Source organism: Nelumbo nucifera, chromosome 1 (assembly GCF_055504915.1).
Source record: "Nelumbo nucifera cultivar China Antique chromosome 1, China Antique-T2T, whole genome shotgun sequence".
NCBI classification, from domain to species: domain Eukaryota; kingdom Viridiplantae; phylum Streptophyta; class Magnoliopsida; order Proteales; family Nelumbonaceae; genus Nelumbo; species Nelumbo nucifera.
In genome coordinates, this window is record NC_142649.1 from 178868846 (window position 1) to 178889498 (window position 20653).

The window sequence follows — 20653 nt, forward strand, 5'->3', positions numbered from 1 at the left end:
TCATTAATACTGTGGATGCCCTTTTGAAATTAATGTTCCATGCCCAATTGCCCATGTAGGCCTCCCCCCTCCTTAACTCTGATGTGATGTCTAACTTTCTCATTTCATTACTTACCTTCATCTCTCTCTCTAAACTCATAAGATAGCTCACCTTGGCTTGGCTAACAACTACTTCAAATTAATGTATGGCTGACCGATCAGGTATGCAATTAAGGCTGCTTTTAGGGATAAAGATTTGGCATGAATTGGATTCATTCAACCTGTACCTTAGAATTAAGATTTTTAGGGATGGATTGAACAATAAAAACCCTTATAAATATTGAGTTTTTAATTGAAAAAAGAAATTATTAACCTGAATGTTGAATCCAATCAATTATGGAGTTTAGTCAGAATCATACAGTGATCCCGCCACCCTTAGCCTCTTTATTTGATTGAATGGCTATTCACTTGAGCCACTGTAAGTTCCGTTTGTTTTTAGGGCTGTCAATGAATCGGGTTTGGTTGGTTAAAACGAACCCAATGAATCTGACAGACTCGAATCAATCTAGGGATGTCAAAGAGATATGGTACATGGGATGAATTTTGCTTTTTTTTTTCTTTTTTCAAAATGAAATATTTGAATTAACATTAATATTTTTCTTATGTGAAGAAAAAAGTAATAGCTAATTAGCTAAGTATTTCAATCTAAAACAAATTTTACATATAAGTTACGGAGAAACAAACGCAACCTTAGTTGAAATTCCATGGAATTATGATGGATGGTACAGATAGTGCCTATAATTCAATCAAATCAAATTGGGTTGGGCCTGTCATATCACATATACTGGATATCCACATGATTCACTAATTAATTTTTTTGTCCTACATAACAAACTTATTCTCATGTCTTGATCATAGAATAGAGGCTAAGAGGTAAGCCCATATCCTGTCATCTCATATTTCCTTCTGGGCTTGGACCTTGAAACAGTATTCATGTTGATTGATGTATATTATCTTTCATCTTAATTGAATGAATTTCTTTCTAGGAATTCGGGCTAACTAGTTAGAACATTTGCCTATTTCAGTAATTTTATCCATTACATTTTTATCATACTCAAATAAGGAAGCAAAGGTGATATCAAGAAACCCTGCAATAATCGAATCGATTACTATTATCACTTTAGGCCAGAATTTATTTTTTAAGTTGTGATTGAATTATTAGGAGAACATCACACTTATTCTTTTCCCAAAAGGTAAATTCATTCATTGCTTAGAAAACACTTATTCCAAGAGTTCTGATTTGTTCTTCACAGAGCACTATTTATACCAACCTCACATAACTTGGAGCCATACATTTGGAACATCTCCACACTTGTAAATCCATATCACTTTGTTTAACTCATAAGCCCTAAAACCCTAATGATTGGTTGTTATTAGTGGTTTTCTTTCCATAATTTATATTTTATTATTGTTAATTTTATGATTATAGATTTTTAAAAAAAGAAACCTATCACAATTCATGATAGAGTTAGATCATTTGAAAGATTTTTTTTTTTTGACCTTTGTATTAGGAAAAAACAATTAAGCAACACCAGTAAAAGTTCAGTAAAGGTCTTTTAGGTACAGATAGACAAAGAGAAACTGAGAAAATTTAAAGGAATCAACCCAATCAAAAGTCAACTTCTGACTGAATCAGGTTGAATTAGAACTTAGGATAAATGTTGGTATCCAGAAACCTTGGGTTGAGTTGGGGTTGACCTCAACCTGACCCAATCCTCAACTTGCACGCCTAATCTCTCCTTTGGCTTAATTTGAAATGAACATAAATAGAAATATGTACAATGGTTTTTGAATCATTGTTGATTCGGACAGTCGGACCGTTCGGCCCGGGAATCGTTCAGACAATTGATTCTATTTTACCTTAAATCTGGTCCTTGATTAAAAATCATTAAATCAGTTAGCGATCCATTGATCCAAGTGATCGAACCGTTAACCTGTTCAATAATTTTAATTGTTTTTTATTTTTTTATTTTTTTATTAGAATGAATCATTCATTTGAACCAATGATTGAACCATCAACCCAAAAATCGGTGACGAAAACGATTCTATTTCCGGATGGTTTTTTAAAACCATGCATATTTATATTTATCAACAAGTAAAGAAGGCAAAACAGATGGAGAGGGGAAACGAAAGGGAAATGCCCTTATCACACACACTGAAAAGAACCAACTTCCGAGCCGTAGCCCAGCTATAATACTAATAGTGTTTAGGAACCGAGAGAGAGAGAAGGGACACGTAGTAGTAGAAGTAAGATGTAGGCCGTATAATTCATAAATGGCCTGAGATGAGTAAATACGAAAAGTAGCTTTTTGGATCCAAATCCAGAAGTCATGGCATGGGAAATGAGAAAGTGGGACCACACCAACCAATGGGAATCCACATGAACTTGGACCAACAACGGGTGTGCGTGTCAGCTCTTCCCACCCCCAACCCTGGGACCACGCGCAGAAGGCAGAACCATATCTTACAAGATTCAGCTGCCTTTTACTTTCCATTTGACTCAATTACCCTTCATTCTTGTCTAATTCTGTTTCAAGGATGAGGGCATTCTCGTCCTTGTAATTTGACACTAATTTTCTGTTATTTTGTGTATTATTTTATTCGTCAAGGCAAATCATAGTCTCTCTCTCTCTCTTCTCTCTATAAATAGTTAAATACAACACAATTACTCCAACACAGAAGAAAAAAAGGAAGAAGAATCCGCTTTCTCTTACAATTCAAATACATCTCTGATTTCTCATCTCCCAACTCCTGTTTCTATGCTTCTCTTCCCCTCTCTTTCGCATTCCATTCCTTCAATTCAGATTCCACTTCTCTTCACCAATTCCTTCTCCTCTGCTCTAAATCCTCTGTCCCCAGATGCAATTTTCTCTCCCTCATATTGCACTTTAATTTCCTTTCTCTGATTTCCTGTTTTTTGTTCAATTTGCAGAGGAAAAGGGGTCGATTTTTTAAACCCTTGTTTCTGGCACATTTTTTTTTCGTGCACTCTGCCATCTTTGCTTCTTTAATTCTTATATTCTCTCCTGAATTTTCCGGCAGAAACTCACCGGAATCATGGACAGAGCACTAGAAACTGGTGCACCGATTTCCTTCTCCTGTGGCATAGACATTCGCACTTGTCTATCGGAACTCTTAATATCAGGTGGGGCGAATCCATTGGATTCAATCTTCTCTGCCTGCCCACCTACATATTCAAACCCATTAACCAGAGAAACACAAGAGCCCTTAGGCTCCTCCGTCTATCTCCGTCAGGGAGAGCTGCTGCAGAAATTCAGCAACAAAAGTAAGGCTACAAGCACGACAAAGGTTAGCCCGGGAGCATTAATGACCCCTCAAAGAAATCAAGACGGAACCTATTCCAGTCCAAGTATGACTACTTTATGTAAGAAAAAGCTCTACAGAGGAGTAAGGCAGAGGCATTGGGGTAAATGGGTGGCCGAAATCAGGCTCCCTCAGAATAGGATGAGGGTCTGGTTAGGGACGTACGATACCGCCGAGGCAGCAGCTTACGCATATGATCGCGCTGCGTATAAATTACGGGGTGAATACGCCCGCTTGAATTTCCCACATCTTAAAGATGGAATTACGTCGGGATTTGGAGATAGCGCCAAATTAAATGCATTGAGGTCCTCAGTCGACGCCAAAATTCAAGCGATTTATCAGAAGATGAGGAGAGATAAAGCTAAAAGGAATGCTAGTGACAATAGAAGTAGCAGCTGGGGCATCAGCAGTAATGGTGGTACTGCCACTGCTTCCAGCAGTTGTAGTGATGGTAGTGAAGGTGGAAAGGTGGTGAATTCATCATCAATTTTGTCATCGTCATCGGCCATCCCCAGGGATGAATGGGGTAATGATATCTTATCGCCTACTGTTTCTGAAGAGAGCTTGTCAAAGGGTGCCAAGTCACCCGCCTCTGTTTCAACAGAGTGTCCCATGGTAACAGAGGGACTAGATTTCGAAGGTTGCTCACTAGAAAGGATGCCGTCATTTGATCCAGAGCTGATCTGGGAAGTTCTTGCTAATTAAAGAGAAATCTTTCCTCTCTATCTCTCTCTCTCTCTCTCTGTGAAAAATTACGCATCCATTTGTTTAGAAATATCTCTGTAATGTGTTAAGGTATTATATCTGAGGATGCAAGAGGGTTGGTTGTTGAGGTTTGACTCAAATGCTCCTCTAAGAAATTCTGGCGATTGTTTTGGTTAAAGTTTAACCAATTTTTTTTGTTAGAATAATTCCATTAGTATTTGTAACAAACAATTGCCTCTAGTTCTGTTTCTGGATAGAAGTGAACACTAATTTGCTTAAAAAAATGTTTGTGGTCATAAGGAATGGTTTATTATTCAATAAAAGCAAAACAAAATGGTCCTTCTTGATTTTTTTTTTTTTTTTTGAAGGTGGTCCTTCTTAATTTGCATAGCATATTGAAAGGACATACATATATAAAAAGAAGATAGATTAGAAGTTATAACTGTCATTTTCAATGTGTTATAATCTGATAATTGCCAGGAAAGCATAGAGGTTGGGCAATTAATCCATAAAAGGGGATTTTTAATTTGAACAAAGAACAATCATGTTGACCTTCAACATGCTTCAGGAAGTAGTAATGATCCTTTCTAATATCTGTCATTCCATATAGATAAATCATAAATTGCATGTTTTCCAGTAACAGCTCTCTCCAACCTCACTCAGACTCAATTGCCCACCGGCCCTCGAGGGAGTTTTCCAAATCGAATTCAGGAGGAATCTGTTTTTAAGGGTGACAGCGCCAGAAACAAGGCCACTATCTAAGAAAGTAACTACTTGCTTCCTAATAATAGCTTATAGCTCTACTTGCAAGCTAGTCAGCAATAGAATTTTTTGAGTTGGCATGATATCATTGAGCCAGTAGAGGATCCTCTCCCCACTGGCAGGAGTGGATCCGATTTACTTTTTGACTCGTCACTAAAGTTCATGAGTGAGGTTAGTCAATGGTCTTCATATACAAAAGATGGGTTTTGCTTCACTGCTTTGTGGGGATGATAGATTGAAAGTCTGAATCCGACTATTGGTGGTTTCCTTAAATTTATGAAGATTATGTATCTCTTCCCTATCATCCTTCTTATTAGGAACCAATAACCTTTGATTTTTTGTGACTTAGCTTGAAGGACTGTTGTGCTCTTTCTTGATATTTTTATAATTCCTACAAGCATTAGAAATATAAATATCTACGTATTCTAAACTCTTAGTATTGTTAATTATAATGCATCTATCAATCCATATAAACTATTAAAGTATTAAAGTATGCATTTATAATGTAGTTATTTCAACCAAAAATTTAGTATTATTGTTGTATTTGTGGGATTTGTTATTGCAGGAAACAATTTTTTCCAGTTAAATATTGATTTCTTCATACCGATATGGACCCCATACATGATAAAAACAACAAATTTTGTTTTTCACAATTCATGTTTTCCTACCAAGCCATATACAAGTATGTCAAAAAACTGATGCATATCAAACTCTATTTACATGAATTGATGCTCGTTCAACGCATAAAAAATTTACTTAAAATGTGATCAAGAACAAATTGAACAAAGATTTCCATATAGTTCATTTTTGGAATAACAAAATCGAGGGTGTAGGCAAAATTTTATCCCCCCCTTGAGTTTGTTTTTGTAACATTTTTCCATTATGCTGTGTTTGATAGCAGTGTAATTTTATTTGCACTAGTACAAATGTATGGGAGTGCGAATGAAAAAAGAAATGCAAATTTTGGTTTAATTTGTTTTGTATTTTACTTTATTCTGCTTTATGTCTTATTTTACTTCATTTTTAATGCAACCAAACAAAATAAGGTGAAATTTAAAACAATAATAAATCAAAACTTGCGGCCAAATCATTTGCACTACCATAGTTTTGCATCAATGCAAATGAATTTGCACTGCAACCAAACACAGCCTTAGTGTCAAGTATCTCTTTAACCAATCTGAAGGGGTTGTTGCAGTGGACTAAAACTAGGCAGGCACATAATCAAGTCTTTAGTGCCATTTGGTAAGTATTTTTATGAAGATCTTTTGACAGCCGGCCAAAAGACATGTGGTGTTTGACGTATCTTTTTTGCATGTCTTTCAGTCTGCAAGAAAGATCAAAACACCCAAAAATAGTCTTTTTCTGTTTTGGTATCACATAAATCAAAAGATACGAAGATGAGCACATAAAAAGACCGAAAAGCTAAAAATCAGGAAACTTCAAATGAAGTTTTTGGCCTTTCCACAATGAAAATAGCTTTTCCAACTGTTTTTTAACAGCCTGGTAGAATATGATGCTAACCAGTCTTGGTATTTAAAGACAAGACCCCAAAAGCTCATTGTGTCTTGTATACTGGACTGTTAAAAGGTCTACCTAGAAAGATTTGCCAAACAGCCCATAATGAGCTTTTGGAGTCTTGTCTTTAATGATCTAGACCATTTGGCAGATATCCTATTCTTACATGATCTACCAAGCTGTTAAATGAAAAATTTTAAGCTCAGAAAGATGGAAAGCATCATTTAAAAGCTTCCAAACGCCCCATTTGCTAAACGACTAATTTAGGAAAACCTGAGGCAACAAAAATTGAAGCCCTGAGGCAACAAAATCAGTGATCCCACGGAGCAACCATTCAAATCTGAGATCCAACACCCTCTTTTTTTGGGCCAGATGCCAAATGGAGCAAGGATAAAATTCTCCAAAAGGGCCATTAGGTCAGCCAAGACCCAAAATATAAAAAAAAAAAATGGCATACCCGCAAAGCCATTATGTAAAGAGTCAACATCTGATGCAATGAAATTTCTTCAATGTAATCCGAAATTATTGAGGTCTACCTTTGGTTAAAATAAGGGTTACCTCAAGATCACCTGCCAACAAAAGATGCACTCTCCCAACATGATCTCACACCACACATCTCATACATGGCAGGTCATACTTTTTTGATAGGTCCCAAATTCCAATATCATGGTAAGATGTGCAGTATCAAATCATGTTGGGAGAGTATTGGAACCTCTTTTGTTGGCAGGTGATCCCAACAAGGCTACCTCATAGTACGAGTTTACATCTCCGCCCCACGTCCCACAGAACATCCCTGCCGTGTATTGAAAACATCTCCCAATGATAGTACCAGAACCAATGATATCATCATCGGGAGATGTTTCTAATACACGGTGAAGATATTCTGTGGAGCGTTGTGGGGCGGAGATGTGAACTCATAGTACTTGATAAAGAATTTTAGACCATGTTACACACCCTTTGTGCAGTCCTTTGCAGCCCTGTATTGAGAATATCTCCCTATGAAAAAGAGAATACAAATACAGAAATATTCCCAATGCACAGCTGTAAAAAGCTGTGAGAATGGTGTGAATACGGTCTTGTGAGCACTGAATCCCATCTTGCCAATGCTACTACAACGGCATCCACGTTACTGACCAGAGCAAAGTCTCAGTTCCATGATCCATCACAAGACACCATTTCCATTTCTTTTGTTATATATAAACTCTTCATTTTTTTATTTCTACTTTTCAGCATGGATTAAATCTTAGGGTGCATTTGGTTTACAGGACTAGGGATCCAGAATCTGAATCGGAATGGACACTTGGGATTCCAACTGTTTAATTGAGAAGAATTGGAATCCTATACCCATTCCTGGTGGAATGGCATTCCTCATTTGAAGGAATGGCCATTTCCTCCCTTTCCCTGGGAACAAGAATACATTCCAGCCAATTCTGATTCTGATTCCAATTCCAGCCTGCACCAAAAAGGTAAAGAGAATAGACCTTTCTAATTCCGATTCCAAAGGATTCTGATTTTAATTCCAATTCCAATTCCAACTGTGAACCAAACAGAACCTTATAGTTTATTGCAATGCAATATTTGCTAATGCCTTTAGCCAAAGAAAAGAAAAAAGAGCACATTTCATAAATACACGCTAAATAGCAAACAAAAAAATGCAGTGCAGCAGAAGAATTTGGCAGCATGGCTGAGCAGAAAAAGCGTCACAACAGCTGGCCCAGGATACGTATGTGGATATACTAAAACACACTTTGAATCGTACATTTTGTTCAGGAAAAAATTAACACCAAAAATCTTTTGTTAACTAATTTATCATCATCATCATTCAAGTCTTATCCCAACTAATGGGGTCGGCTACATGAACCCTCTTTCGCCATTCCATTTTGTTAACTACCTTATAATTTGAAAAAAAAATATATATGCTACATTGTAGGATCCAAAACAGAACGTGTAAGTCAGCTCTAATGAACAATGAACTGATGAATTGAAAAGCCTACTCCTATATGTAAAACATCTACTTTTTGTGAAGGTGAAAACCCCTAAACCTCAAACCCTGAAACCCGAGAGAGATTATCACATAATGGGGTACAGCTCTAGTACCCTAGAAAAGTGAAAGACGAAGAATGAGGAAAAAGATGAAGTGAATCATGATAATTCCCCTGCTCTCTCTCTCTCTCTCTAACCATCCTTTCGCCCTTGTAAAATGGGTATGGGTCAAAAATTGACTATGTAGAGTACATACAAGCACTACAGTATGATAGAGCATCCACTTACATGAGATAAATACAGAAACTCCTTAGGCAAGAGATCCAGATCCCTTTCTAGGAATGGGGAGGTGTGAAAAAGAAGGTCTGATAATGGGAAGGTTTGCTATTATAATTGTTCTCACCATCATTACCTCCCTGGTTTTGGAACGTCAGAGGTGGGAAATCCTCATCTTTCAACTGATAATTCCTCTGAGCCGCCAATCTGGCAAAATAATCAAACCCCCCTGTTAAGATAATACATCGACAACATCACAAGCAATCCCAATATATAAAAAGAGAAAAGTATTACTTAAGAGATGAAAAAGAAGTGCCTTAGAAAAGCTCTAGTGCTACATGTGTGACATGCGCTCACTGATTCAGACCTTCCCATCAAGCATTCTAGAAATCCCCAAGAGGATATCACTATCATCCAACCAATAATAGCAAAGGTAGAAGATGGCAGGTAGGAAGCCCGGATTTGGGAACTGGTGACATGAGAAGAAGAAAAAAAGGTGTTTGGTCTAAAATTGAGTGATACTGAAAAATGTGACAAGTGCTTCTCTTCTCTGGGCCAGCATAACTGTAGAATCACATGTATTTAGAGCTTATTTTGAAAGAGGTTGGGGGACAGAAATTACCTCTGAAGTTGGGGAGATGATGGTTGATCAGGTGAAGAGCGTGCAGAACCTCCATGAAACCTCTGCTGCCCATACACACCCCTTGCTGGACCTCCTTTGCTTAGTTGTGATACTTCGTTCACACCTGAAAAATGCACTGGCCCAAGAGTGCCAAACTCAAGCTGCTCAGAAGGTGAACTATAACCAGTGCTGTGATCATAGGAGTACAACATGACAACAGATGGAACAGCAGATGCAGTTGGCGTGTTGCCATTAGAGTTGATAGGAGGAAGCGGATACATGCCATATGCCAAATTGGCAGAGCTACTATGCATGGAGTTTGAGGCACTGAATGGACCATTCTGAGACTGGTAAGAAGGGAATGAATTATGCCTGTATGAACCCCATGGCCTATCAGCCCGATTATCATTTGCTGCCAGTTGGTCTGGTTTTGAGCTCAGCTTCTCAACTTGGTTGCGACCATGGTTTCGACCAGCAGCCCGTGGTTTCGAGTTTGTATTCCATGTTCCTTCTCTATCACCATGGTGGTCATTCCGGTCATAGTTGTTCCCTCTGTGGTTTCTTGCTGTTGAAGCTTGACGATCTCGGAAAGAAACCTTCTGAAATTTTGTTAAAAATTCATGAGTTCCTTCACTGAAGCTAACAAGATTGAAATGTATCTTCAAAAAAAAATATAACATAATAATATTATTGATACACCATACACCAGTACACCAGCTCTAATTTCTAAAAGAATAGCGACGGAAACTAAAAGCTAGTATCATAGTGTGAGTAAAAGAAAACCAAGAGCCTGCTCTACCATCCTTAAAAAGTATTCATGCAGTTGGTCACACTGGTGTTTGTATGTGGTCAGTCCATGGCCTACTACAAAGGGAAAGTACAGTCAGTAAGGGTGATTATTTCTGGCTCAGCCCAGCTTAGAAGCTTCTTGGTGTGGGTCTAGGTTTTGTGCCTACTGTCTAGGCCGAGGTATTAGGCCCACCCAAGCCTGACTATGCATAGATACATACATATATCTGTATGTATTTGTATTATATATATTATACTATATAAATATATATAAAATAATATAACACTTTATTTTTTATCAGTAATATGTATCATAGTATTGTATATATCTCATCATTATCATCATCCAAGCCTTGTCCCAATTATATGGGGATTATTATATATATTTATATAATTAATATTAGTGTATATTCTGCATATATTATAAATAAGACATTATATACATTTAATATAATATTTTTTAAGTTGTAGGCCCAAAAGCTCAGCCCAAGCACCTTACAATAGGTGCAGAAGCTTGGCCCACCCCATTATCAACCCTTAATGATCAGCAGTGAACAGGCTAGATTTTGAAGACTAGTTTGAACCCAAGTTCAGAGTATCTAAACAAAAATTTTTACGTACTAAGCCAGCTACATCTTGTTAGTGCATGGTGACAGTCTAAAATTTACAAACCAGTACTCCAGCCATTAGGTAGCTACCATAGAAACTTTACACTAATAGATGAATTATGACCATGAACAGCACCCTTATTAATTGTGTACTCTTTAACAATAATGCTCTTGAAAAAAGCATCTCAAACATGGTGTACATAAAAAAGTACTTGCTAAAGATTATCTTACAGGATTTGGCAGATATGTTCCCGTTCCACCACGATATCTAGGGGCTTCATCACCATAACGCTGATAAGCACCACCAGGCCTATTAGAACCAGGCTGGAGAGGTGCAACAGGAAAAAGGCGAGGGCCATAATTCACAAGCTGAGTGAACAGGTTGCCATTTGCAGAAAGAGGTCTTCCAGGTCCATCCCATGGAAAATGACCTTGTAAATACACTGGTGGTACCATAACAGGTGAGGGATAAAACAAAGGCCCAGGATATCGAGGATTTTGACAAAACCGCCCATATTGCAGATTTTGCCAATGGCTGGCAAAATCACTGTTAAGGATGTCAGACTTGTGCTCCTCGGTAGGCTCTGCTGAAGCAGACGATTTAATAGAACAAGAACTGCTGAAAAACTCCGGTTGATCAAGACTGTCAGATGAATCAAAGTTCTGATCAGACTGGTTTATATGACTACTATCAATACTTTCTTCCCTGTCAAAATGGCTAGTGGATGCATTTTCTTCCCTGTCAAAATGGCTAGTGGATGCATCAGAGTTTCCTCTCTCTGTTGGGAAATTGCATATTGGAACCATTGTTAGGAATGGAACAGGTGGTCCTGTTGGATAAAAAGCAAACAATCCAGAATTATCCATAACCCTTTGTCTTGAACCGGAACCCACAAACATAGGAATAGGTATTAATGAATCTGAACCACTTATCTGCATTGGTTCATAGCCAGCGATTTGATGGCTTGGAACATGTGACGAAGTTGCAGATAATGGATCCATACTTCTTTCAGTTATTTCAGTGCCTGCAGTTGACAGAGATATCCACTCTCTGTTGTCATCCTCTACTTGAACAGAAACAGGGTCAACTGAAGGAACCTCATACTGCCAATTATTCTTGCTTTTACCATATACAGCAGGTGGAACAGAAGGTGCAGCTGTTTTCCTTCCATGCTTGTTCCTTGCTGACTTGGAGACCTTTGCAGATGATCCATCCCAGGAACTTTCAGCATGTGGCTTGCTTCTTGAAGAACTAGCCTGTGAAACTGGTAAGAATCTCAAGCTTGCAGATCTGTCTGCAGAGTAGACCTCATTGCCTCTGTTGTTTTGGGACCGAGTATTGTCACCATGATCTTCCCTCATTACCACTGTATTTTCTTTGAGAAATTTCTGTTGAACTCTTGTAAAAGAACTGCCAGAGCTACTTGCTCGAGATGAAGAAACAAACTTGTTATCTGACTGTAACACTTGGAGACTTCCATTATTGGAATCAAAACCTATGGCAGAATCCATTTCCTGTTCATGCCCAAAACCAGTATCAACATCCTCTTGGCCTGTTTCTGTCAAACCCAAGCTGTCACTACCTGATTCAATAGTTTCTTCAGGATTTGAGGTCACTCCAACACTAGGAAAATAATGGGATAATGCTGAAGAAACCAGACCTGGAGAAAATTGCATACTTGAGCCCCAAGGAGGTTCAATCAAGGGAATATTAGTGGGAACCATCCCAGCCAGATTCCTTGGAGTATAACCCATTGAAGTCAGAACAGGAGATATTGGGAGAGGTAGGTGAGGTGAAGCCAAATTCACTGGTATCTGAACTTGTCCATTAAAACTATGAAGCCTAGAAGATGACATCATGTTCACAAGGTCTTGCTCTTCTTGATGCCTTTCCATTGCCTCAGCAACAGTAGCAAGCTCTTCCCCTATTGCACCCAACCCGGCTTCATCATGGTAATTATTTGAAACACTGTTTGAGTCAGCTGCATTATCAAGGCTTTGATGGGATGAACTGTGTCCCAATGATGATGGATCATCAATTGAAGATCTTGCACTGTGACTGCTGGAAACTTCAGAGCCCAAGTTCTTGTGTCTCGTACTATTATCTGTCTTTGCAAGAGTAATCTGGCCTTTTCCTGTTTCTGGTGCCTTATTGCGCCTTCCTCGAGTTGAAATTTCATTAGATGTATCTGTAAGTTCTGGACTAGAACGTGTCCTTGCAAACTGATACCTTCCCTGTATTTCATTTACCAAGTAATCTGTTCTGGAACTTCTCTGAAACTTCTCAGCATGTATGCCATCACCAGAGCCAATAGTTCTTCCAAACTGATCAGAGATCTTAGAGTTGGTTGTACTACCATAACTCTTCTGGCTTTGACTATGAGAAACTGTAGATACATTACTGCTCCTAGATAAGCTTTCTGAGGGAGGAATACTATGGTAGATGCCATGCAATGCATGAGTTCCCTCGGCCTCAGCTTCATGACGATAAGAACTCTCAATCTTGTTGCTTGAAGAGCTTTTAGCATTCTCAGACCCATCAACATGATCCGATTTTAATGGTTGCAAATGCCACAGATCAGAACTATGTGCATCTGGGCGATGGCCACTGCCATGTCTGTCCCATGTGTTCATGAAGAATTGATTCACTTCAGCAATTAGGTTCTCTTTTGGACAATCAAGTAACCTTGCAAGCCTTTTAGCCCCAAATGCAAAGGCACTACGTATCCTATAGAAATTGCCTGAAAAGAATGTGAAAATCAAACTGCATAGCGACAATATAAAGCATGTATATACATAAAAGCTCTTGTGGAAACCAAAAGTTCCATAGAGAAAACATCTGAAAGTTCGACAAGGACAGCTAAATGCATGTATAAATAAAACAAAACACATGTTTCTATACTTGCAAACATATACTCCTCTACCTCTTGTGGAATATCAAAGCAATGATTAATATGGTGATCTAAAATTTACGATGCACAATTTCAGAGAAGCAATCAAAATAAGTTAATATAAAAATTGAATTAGTCATAAAAGAAAAATAGAACAAAATATCTCAGAAATTTTGTATCTTGGTTACTGACATAGGTCAAGAGGCACCAAGCTGATGCACATCAAGACACAAAATCCCAAAACCAGTGTTTTAAAAGAGCAAGGGGCAAAAAAAGCACAAGGGGCAATTTGCACCTGAGGTGCAAGGCACAAGGCGAGGTACACACCTTTTTGAAGCAAGGCGCACAAATACAAAAAAAAAAAATGCCAGAAAACTTCTCTAAGCTTCTGAATTGCCTAAACTAGTTTTAATAAGGAAGCACCCTTTCTGTAAAACAGACACATTATAACACTAAAAGTGGAATGCCACCCCAAGAACCGCAAATATCAGCAACAAGAAGAAGATACTACACAAATAGAGAAAAAAAAAAACATTCACTGGAACTCACAAGTAACAGCATCCTTCTAAGGTAAAGAAGAAAAGAACTGTTTCAATAATTTGAGGGAGAAAATCAACAAAAATGCTTTCTAATTGATGTATGGCAAAAAAGCTAAGATAGTTACAAGGTTAAACCTTTGTCCAAATGACATATAATATGAAATATATAATACATATGATATATAATATTGTATACTACATAATTATCATCATCATCATCCAAGCCTAATCCCAACTATATGGGGTTGGCTACATGAATGTGTAACATAAATTTTGTACATTATAATATGCCTAATTTTCAAGGCGCCAATGTGAGTCTAGTAATAGTAGTAGTAGTAGTAATAATAGCAGTAGTAGTAGTAGTAGACAGAATTTTAAGTTCTTCCTTACTGGTTCAGGTTTAAAGTCTTTGAGGGTTCAATACAGCATTTAGCAATGTTTGTAATGATTAAATCCTAACAAATAAGAAATAATAAAAACAAATTAGTATATAAACACAAAATGAATATTTTAGTTTAATAGTGCCTATTTTATAATTATAATGTCAAAAAATAATGAATAAAAAATATTTTACAATACATAGTACAAAACTGATTGGCGATTAGGCGAGGCGAGCCTCAAAGGACGCCTTGTCGCCTAGGTGTCGCCTTGACAACTATGATATATCATATATTTAATGTTTCATACTATACATTTAATATTTTACATTTAAAACATGGGCCCGGAAACAGGCCTGGGGCAAGGCTATAGCCCTTATCATAGGTGCTAAGCCTGCCATGGCCCATGATCATCCTACACACTCAAAAACCTTTACAGTCTAATTTTGCATTCAGATTCTATAATTTTGGGTTTGTTGAAAAGGTTAAACTTCTTATCAACAAGAACAAGGTATTATTGGTGGCATAATATTTCATTTTAATTTTCATAAAGGAAATCGTTAACAGGAACAACAAAAAATAAAACTAATTAGGGGGATCAATAAACCAAAAATTTTATTAAGACAAGAAATTGAGGGATAAGCAAGAGTAATATCAAGGTGTAGAGGAAGAAGAGCTTCATATCATACACAGGCTAAACCAAGGCAATAAGAGACCATTACAACCTAAAACACAATAAAATAATCCCACATTAGAGCTCATTCATAAAAGTGAATGCCCCAAATACAACTCATACCCCCCACCCCACTCCCCAAACAAGATCATCTGCCAATGAATGGGCTGATCTAGGCACCAATCAGAATGAGAATATGTTCACTCTAGATGCTAAATATCTAGCCTCTTTGATACAGTTGTGTAATGATTGGGGTTCCTTGGAACCATTAATGAGATCAGCCAATAGTCATCTATAAATCATCCTCCACCTCAACCTGTGCAAATCCAATGAATGTATCAATCAAAGCCCATGCACTAGAGCTAGTATCTGATCTCCAACTGAATCCCAGATGCAGAGTCAATAGGGCCACAATAGATTTAATCTCTCATCCCTATCATTTGAATATGTTATGACCACAAGGGAACAGCAGCTGATGGTTAGCCATGTATACAAGAAACAACCAATGTTAGCTTTTCCTCCTAGTGTGCCAGTGATGTTCAGGAGTGGGGGAAACTGCAAGAAGAAAACCCAGAGATATCATTGCAGGCTCTTACGAGCCCTGCATCTCCGCAAAACATGAGTAGCAGGCACACTTCAAGGGTGCCACGGGTCAATCTTGATAGACAGCTGCATCACCCTCAATTTTGTCACTAATGTGTTGGTCAAGCAATTAGGGATTCCGCTCAGGCAAGGTGCTTAAGATTCAAATCCACAAGTTTATAGTGGATCTCTACCCTCTTCAATTCAGTGGTGCAAACATTGTATTAGGGATCCAATGGTTGAGGCAATTGGGTCCTGTAGTCTGTTATTGGGCCACACAGCCAAGAGTACCAGCCCAATAAGTCTGTCAACACTAGCCAGACAAGCTAGGGACCCAGTGCAGCCCACCTTAATGCAAATTGACTCCATTTCGACAAGCCCAACTCTTGCCAAACACAATGATTCTGAGGATTACCAGTATGCTACAATCTATGCCGGATCTAACGGTCTTCCTCCACCATGGGAACACAACCATTCTCTTCCCCAGAGCTCTTGGTAAAAAAGAAGGATGGGACATAATCGCTTATATCACTTTCAACCACATTACCATCAAAGACAAGTTCCCACTCTCAGAAACTGATGAGTTATTAGATGTGCTTAAGATGATCAAAGTGTTTTCTAGATTAGACCTAAAGTGGGTTACCACCAAATAAGGGTGCATGCTGATGATGCACACAAAATAGCCACATTTCAAGCGGACCTGTTCACGGGCCGGGCTTTGGGCCTGACTTACACTGTGTGGCTAGGGCTTCAGACCAAGCCCCATTCAAAATTTGGCAAAAGCCAAGCCCAAGCCCGGCCCATGAACAGGTCTTTTCAAGCATTCATGAATGATAAATTCCCGGCCATGCCCTTTGGGCTGACCAATGCTTTGGCCACATTTCAAGCATTCACAAATGATGTATTCATACCATACTTGCACAAATCCATTCTTGTTTTCTTTGATGACATTCTAGTGTACAGCCTTGACTGGGATCTGCACTTAGTTCATCTAATAGAACATCTTGGATGTTCTCCAACACAACGAGCTCTTTGCCAAAGAATCCAAGTGTGCATTCAGCCATTCACAATATTATCTAGGCCATATAATAGAGAATTGCACAGTACGAGCTGACCCGGATAAAATAGCTAGCCACAACCCAAGAACGTGAACAACCTGCATGCATTTTTAGGCCTCATGGGTTATTACCGTCATCTTATACAGGATTATGGGCCTATAGCAGACGCACTCATCTGGTCAACAAAAGCCCAATGGGCTTTTGAGTAATTGAAAGATGCAATATCTTCTCCTCCATCATCGGTTTTACCGCATTCTCCAAAGATTTTGTTATGGAATGTGAAGCCTCTAGTCACAGGATAGGTGATGCAGGAGTTGAAGAGTCAAAATTGGAATTTTGTGAAATCTTATGTATATTTGTATTTTTGGACATCGGGGATATTTTTGCCATTTTACAATTTTTCTGTAGGGTCCAATAATAGGGCCTGATTGTCTATTTATAGTTTGTTTATGTCTAAAATTTCAGTCATCTTTCTTTTGATAATTGAAAATATTTTCATTAATCAAAGGAATAAAGCTTTACAAGGATCCCTTGGAGAGGCATGTGATACAGCCTCCCCTAAACATTACAAGTGATCAGAAATAAAGATTACAAGGCTGCCCAAAATAAACAATCCCTAGTAGAGACCCCTGTTTAGCAAGATAATCAGCAAAGGCATTTGCCTCCCTACCCACCCACTGATATCTACATGTTATGTGCCTTGTTAAACACCTAACCTTTTTGATGTGATCCCTATAACTCCAAACAACTGAGTCTGGATTTGACAGCCAGCCCACAATCACCTTAGAGTCCCCTTCAATTAATAGATTCTCCACTCCTAGTTGATTAGCAATCTGCATTCCTTGTACAGCAGCCAACAACTCAACTCTTGTAGAGTACCCTATTCCTACAGGGCCTGAGAATAAGGATATGATGTTGCCATTTTCTTTATCAGTAACAAAATGCTTTATTAAATAATAAAATTTGTGAAACTTTTAAGTACAAGAAAGGGGAGGTAAACTATCTTAACTCCCCCACAACAAGGAACAAAGAAGAAAGCTAAAAATTAGCCCAAAACATAGATTCCTTAAGCGCCCCTTGCTTGGCTAACCCATCAGCCATTGAGTTAGCGCTTCTCTTCACTCAACTGTACTTCACCTCAATATCCCTACTCAGCCATTTAAATTTTTTCTTTTCATTTCTGTAGCTCCACAAACCATTGTTGTCTTCCTTCAGCCACCTAATCACCACCTCCAGTCCCCTTCAATGACCAAGCATCGAATGTTTAATTCTCTTGCTCTTTGGATTCCTTCCAGAACTGCTAGAATCTCAGCCCTAAGAGAGTCACCCTCTCCGATTGGGCCTGAGAAAATAGCATTAATAATCCCAGCCTATAAAGAACTTCTCCTTATCTTGGAAGATTCTAGCATTTCTTTCTTCCCAAACCGTCCATAAGGTGGCTGCCCTGAAACATCTCCACATACTCCTCCCTCTTTTTGTTGGACAGGCAAAAGTAGTCGGTGAGAATAATAATTTTACCTATGCTGGTTGATTCCACTTATAGCCAAACAAACCAAACGTCCAATCCCAGAGAGTTGCAGCAAAGGAACAAGAAACTAAAGTGGTAATAGTCCTCCCTATGAGATTTGCACATCAAACACCAGTTTAGGGGTAAACATATAAAAGGCTTTTTCTTTTGAAAATTCTCCGAAGTACTAGAACAAAGGGAATTGAAAAAGGATGCACAAGTGAAGGAACCTTTTGGAGCAGGGGTCCACACCCTTCTACCAGAAGAAGAGGGATCCAAATAGGATACGAGGAGTTTGAGTCCTACTAGGATTAGAGTTATGAAGGAACCTTTCAGAGTCATTGCATAAGTAGGATTAGAGTTATTGAGCCTTCTTTGAATTGAAATAGGATATGACAACGTAGTTTGAGTCCTACTAGGATTATTGCATCTAACAGTTTGACTCCTAGGACTATTAGGAGTCTAATAGTTTGACTCCTAGGATTATTATGAGTTTGGAATCTATAAATATGTATGGACGTTTTACATAAAGAGCAATGAAGTTTATTGAATTTTTTCAGCTAATGCTAATTACGGTGAGTGATTCCCACAACCTAGAGTGATTCTAGGCACCCTGCGAGTGATTCTGGGTAGTTTCTCTCTTCTTTCTATTCCTATTTTCTTTCTTTTTCCTTCAAGAAGCCATTACAGCCATCAACAGCCAAAAATTTCTGATCAAAGAATACCATTTAACATTCTCTAAAGACTAGAATTGATCTAGTCCTACATCAATAGGGGTCATCCTTATGCAAGACAAGCAACTGCCGGTCTTCTTCAGCAAGTGCTTATCTTTTTTTTTATCAATAACATCAGCTTCATTAAATTAAAAGAAAAGAGGGAATATGGATACAAGAGGGGAGATCAAATATCTTAGCTCCCCAACAACAAAATACAAAGAGAATACAAAGAGAAAAATTAAAAACTAGCCCAAAATACAGACTCCCTATTCACTCCTTGCTTGGCCAACCCATCCGCAAATGAGTTGGCACTCCTCTTCACCCAGCTGTACTGAATCTCAAAGTCCCTACACAGCCATAAGAATTGTTTCTTTTCATTGTTAAAGTTCCACAAACCACTGTCCTCTTTCTTCAACCAGCTAACCACCACCTTCGGATCATCTTCCAAGATCAAATGGCTAACATTTAATTCCTTTGCTCTTCGAATTCCTTCAAGCACTTCAAGGATCACAGCCCTAAGAGAGTCACCTTCTCCAATAGGGCCAGAGAATAAAGCAATAACAATCCCTTCCTCATTCCTGAAAACTCCTCTAATCCTAGAAGGCCCTGGATTCCTTACACTGCTGCCATCAAAATTCAGCTTAATAAAGCCCAAGGGGGGAGGGGACCAAGACGGACAAAGAGTCCTCTTGCATCTAGCAGTGGAAGCAATCTCTTTCCAATTTCTTAACAAGTCATCCACAAGAAAGTCTGAAAACAACTCCAAAGATTTTAGCTAGTGGACAGCCCTTAAAAGGATTAGGTTTAACAGTTCTTCCAAGGTTCTTTCCTTGTCTGAAAAAATACGCGAGTTTCTTTCTTCTCACAATGACCAGCATACCACACTGCCCTAATACTCCTCCACATAATCTACCCTCACTTCTTAGGCCAACTGAAAAAAGGAGAGAACAAACGTTGGACACTCTCCGGAGGATACCAAGAACACCCAAAGCAGAAGAAAACCCACTCCCATATAGTTTTAGCAGCCTTACAAGAGACCATGAGGTGGTAGCCGGACTCCCCATCAGCTTTACAAAGAGCACATCTATTAGGAAGTAGAAAAGAGTTGGATCTCTTTCTCTGAAGTAAGTCAAAAGTGTTGATTCTTTCTAGGAAAATTTCCCAACAAAAAAAGCCAACCCGAGGAGGAATAGGCCTGCTCCAAAATTCTTTAACCAGAAAGGACAACCCAAAGGGGACAGGAAGTTGAGTTAAGGTTTCAAAGAATGAAGCACAAGAAAAAGTACCAAAGCTAGAAGGAGTCCAAAATATGGTGTCTTCCTTAGCAGGATTTAGGAAGACATTCTCAAGGGAGGCTAGCAAAGTTACCAAGCTGTCCATGTTTGTATCCCTAATTCCCCTACGCAGACCTAGGTTCCACCCAAAGCCAGAAGTGGAGTCTGAAGGTACCAAGAAAGAAGAAACGGGTTCATTTTTCAAATCTGATAGAGCAAACAAAGAAGGAAACTGGTCCTTCAATCCGTTTGTCTATGAACGTGAACCGATTGTTGCAGTACTAGCAGTAGACCTTATTTGTTTGGCCACCAGTTTTCTATTAGAACTAACCACCAAAGCTTAAAATTTCTATTGGACCAGCCCACCCTTTCCTCGGAACAATAGAAATGGGTGACTAAATTGCTCGGTCATG

The 20653-nt window shown here is 38.6% G+C and overlaps 2 protein-coding genes across 4 annotated transcripts in view; one reads left to right on the forward strand and one right to left on the reverse strand.

The window, feature by feature from the left end:
• Positions 1–2698: 2698 nt before the first annotated feature.
• LOC104600346 (Integrase-type DNA-binding superfamily protein) lies at positions 2699–4296 on the forward strand. Its single transcript, XM_010263237.3, has one exon. It carries the CDS (start codon positions 3097–3099, stop codon positions 4066–4068), a length of 972 nt encoding a protein of 323 aa, XP_010261539.1. The 5' UTR covers positions 2699–3096; the 3' UTR covers positions 4069–4296.
• Positions 4297–8105: 3809 nt separating this feature from the next.
• Positions 8106–20653, reverse strand: part of LOC104600345 (uncharacterized) — a 44833-nt gene continuing 32285 nt past the window's right edge. The window contains exons 8-11 of one of the 3 annotated variants that reach the window (XM_088895434.1): positions 10855–13364; positions 9227–9825; positions 8921–9073; positions 8106–8811 (exon numbers count right to left, since the gene is read on the reverse strand). In XM_088895434.1, coding sequence (XP_088751560.1) covers positions 8664–8811; positions 8921–9073; positions 9227–9825; positions 10855–13364 — 3410 coding nt within the window. In that variant the 3' untranslated portion in view covers positions 8106–8663. Of the gene's footprint in view, positions 8834–8920; positions 9074–9226; positions 9826–10854; positions 13365–20653 lie in introns of all 3 variants that reach the window. The other 2 variants (XM_010263235.3, XM_010263236.3) reach the window with 2 other exon arrangements.

Excerpts from the sequence above, each read along its gene's own strand:
- LOC104600346 (XM_010263237.3), top strand. The coding sequence starts at position 3,097 with ATGGACAGAGCACTAGAAACTGGTGCACCGATTTCCTTCTCCTGTGGC.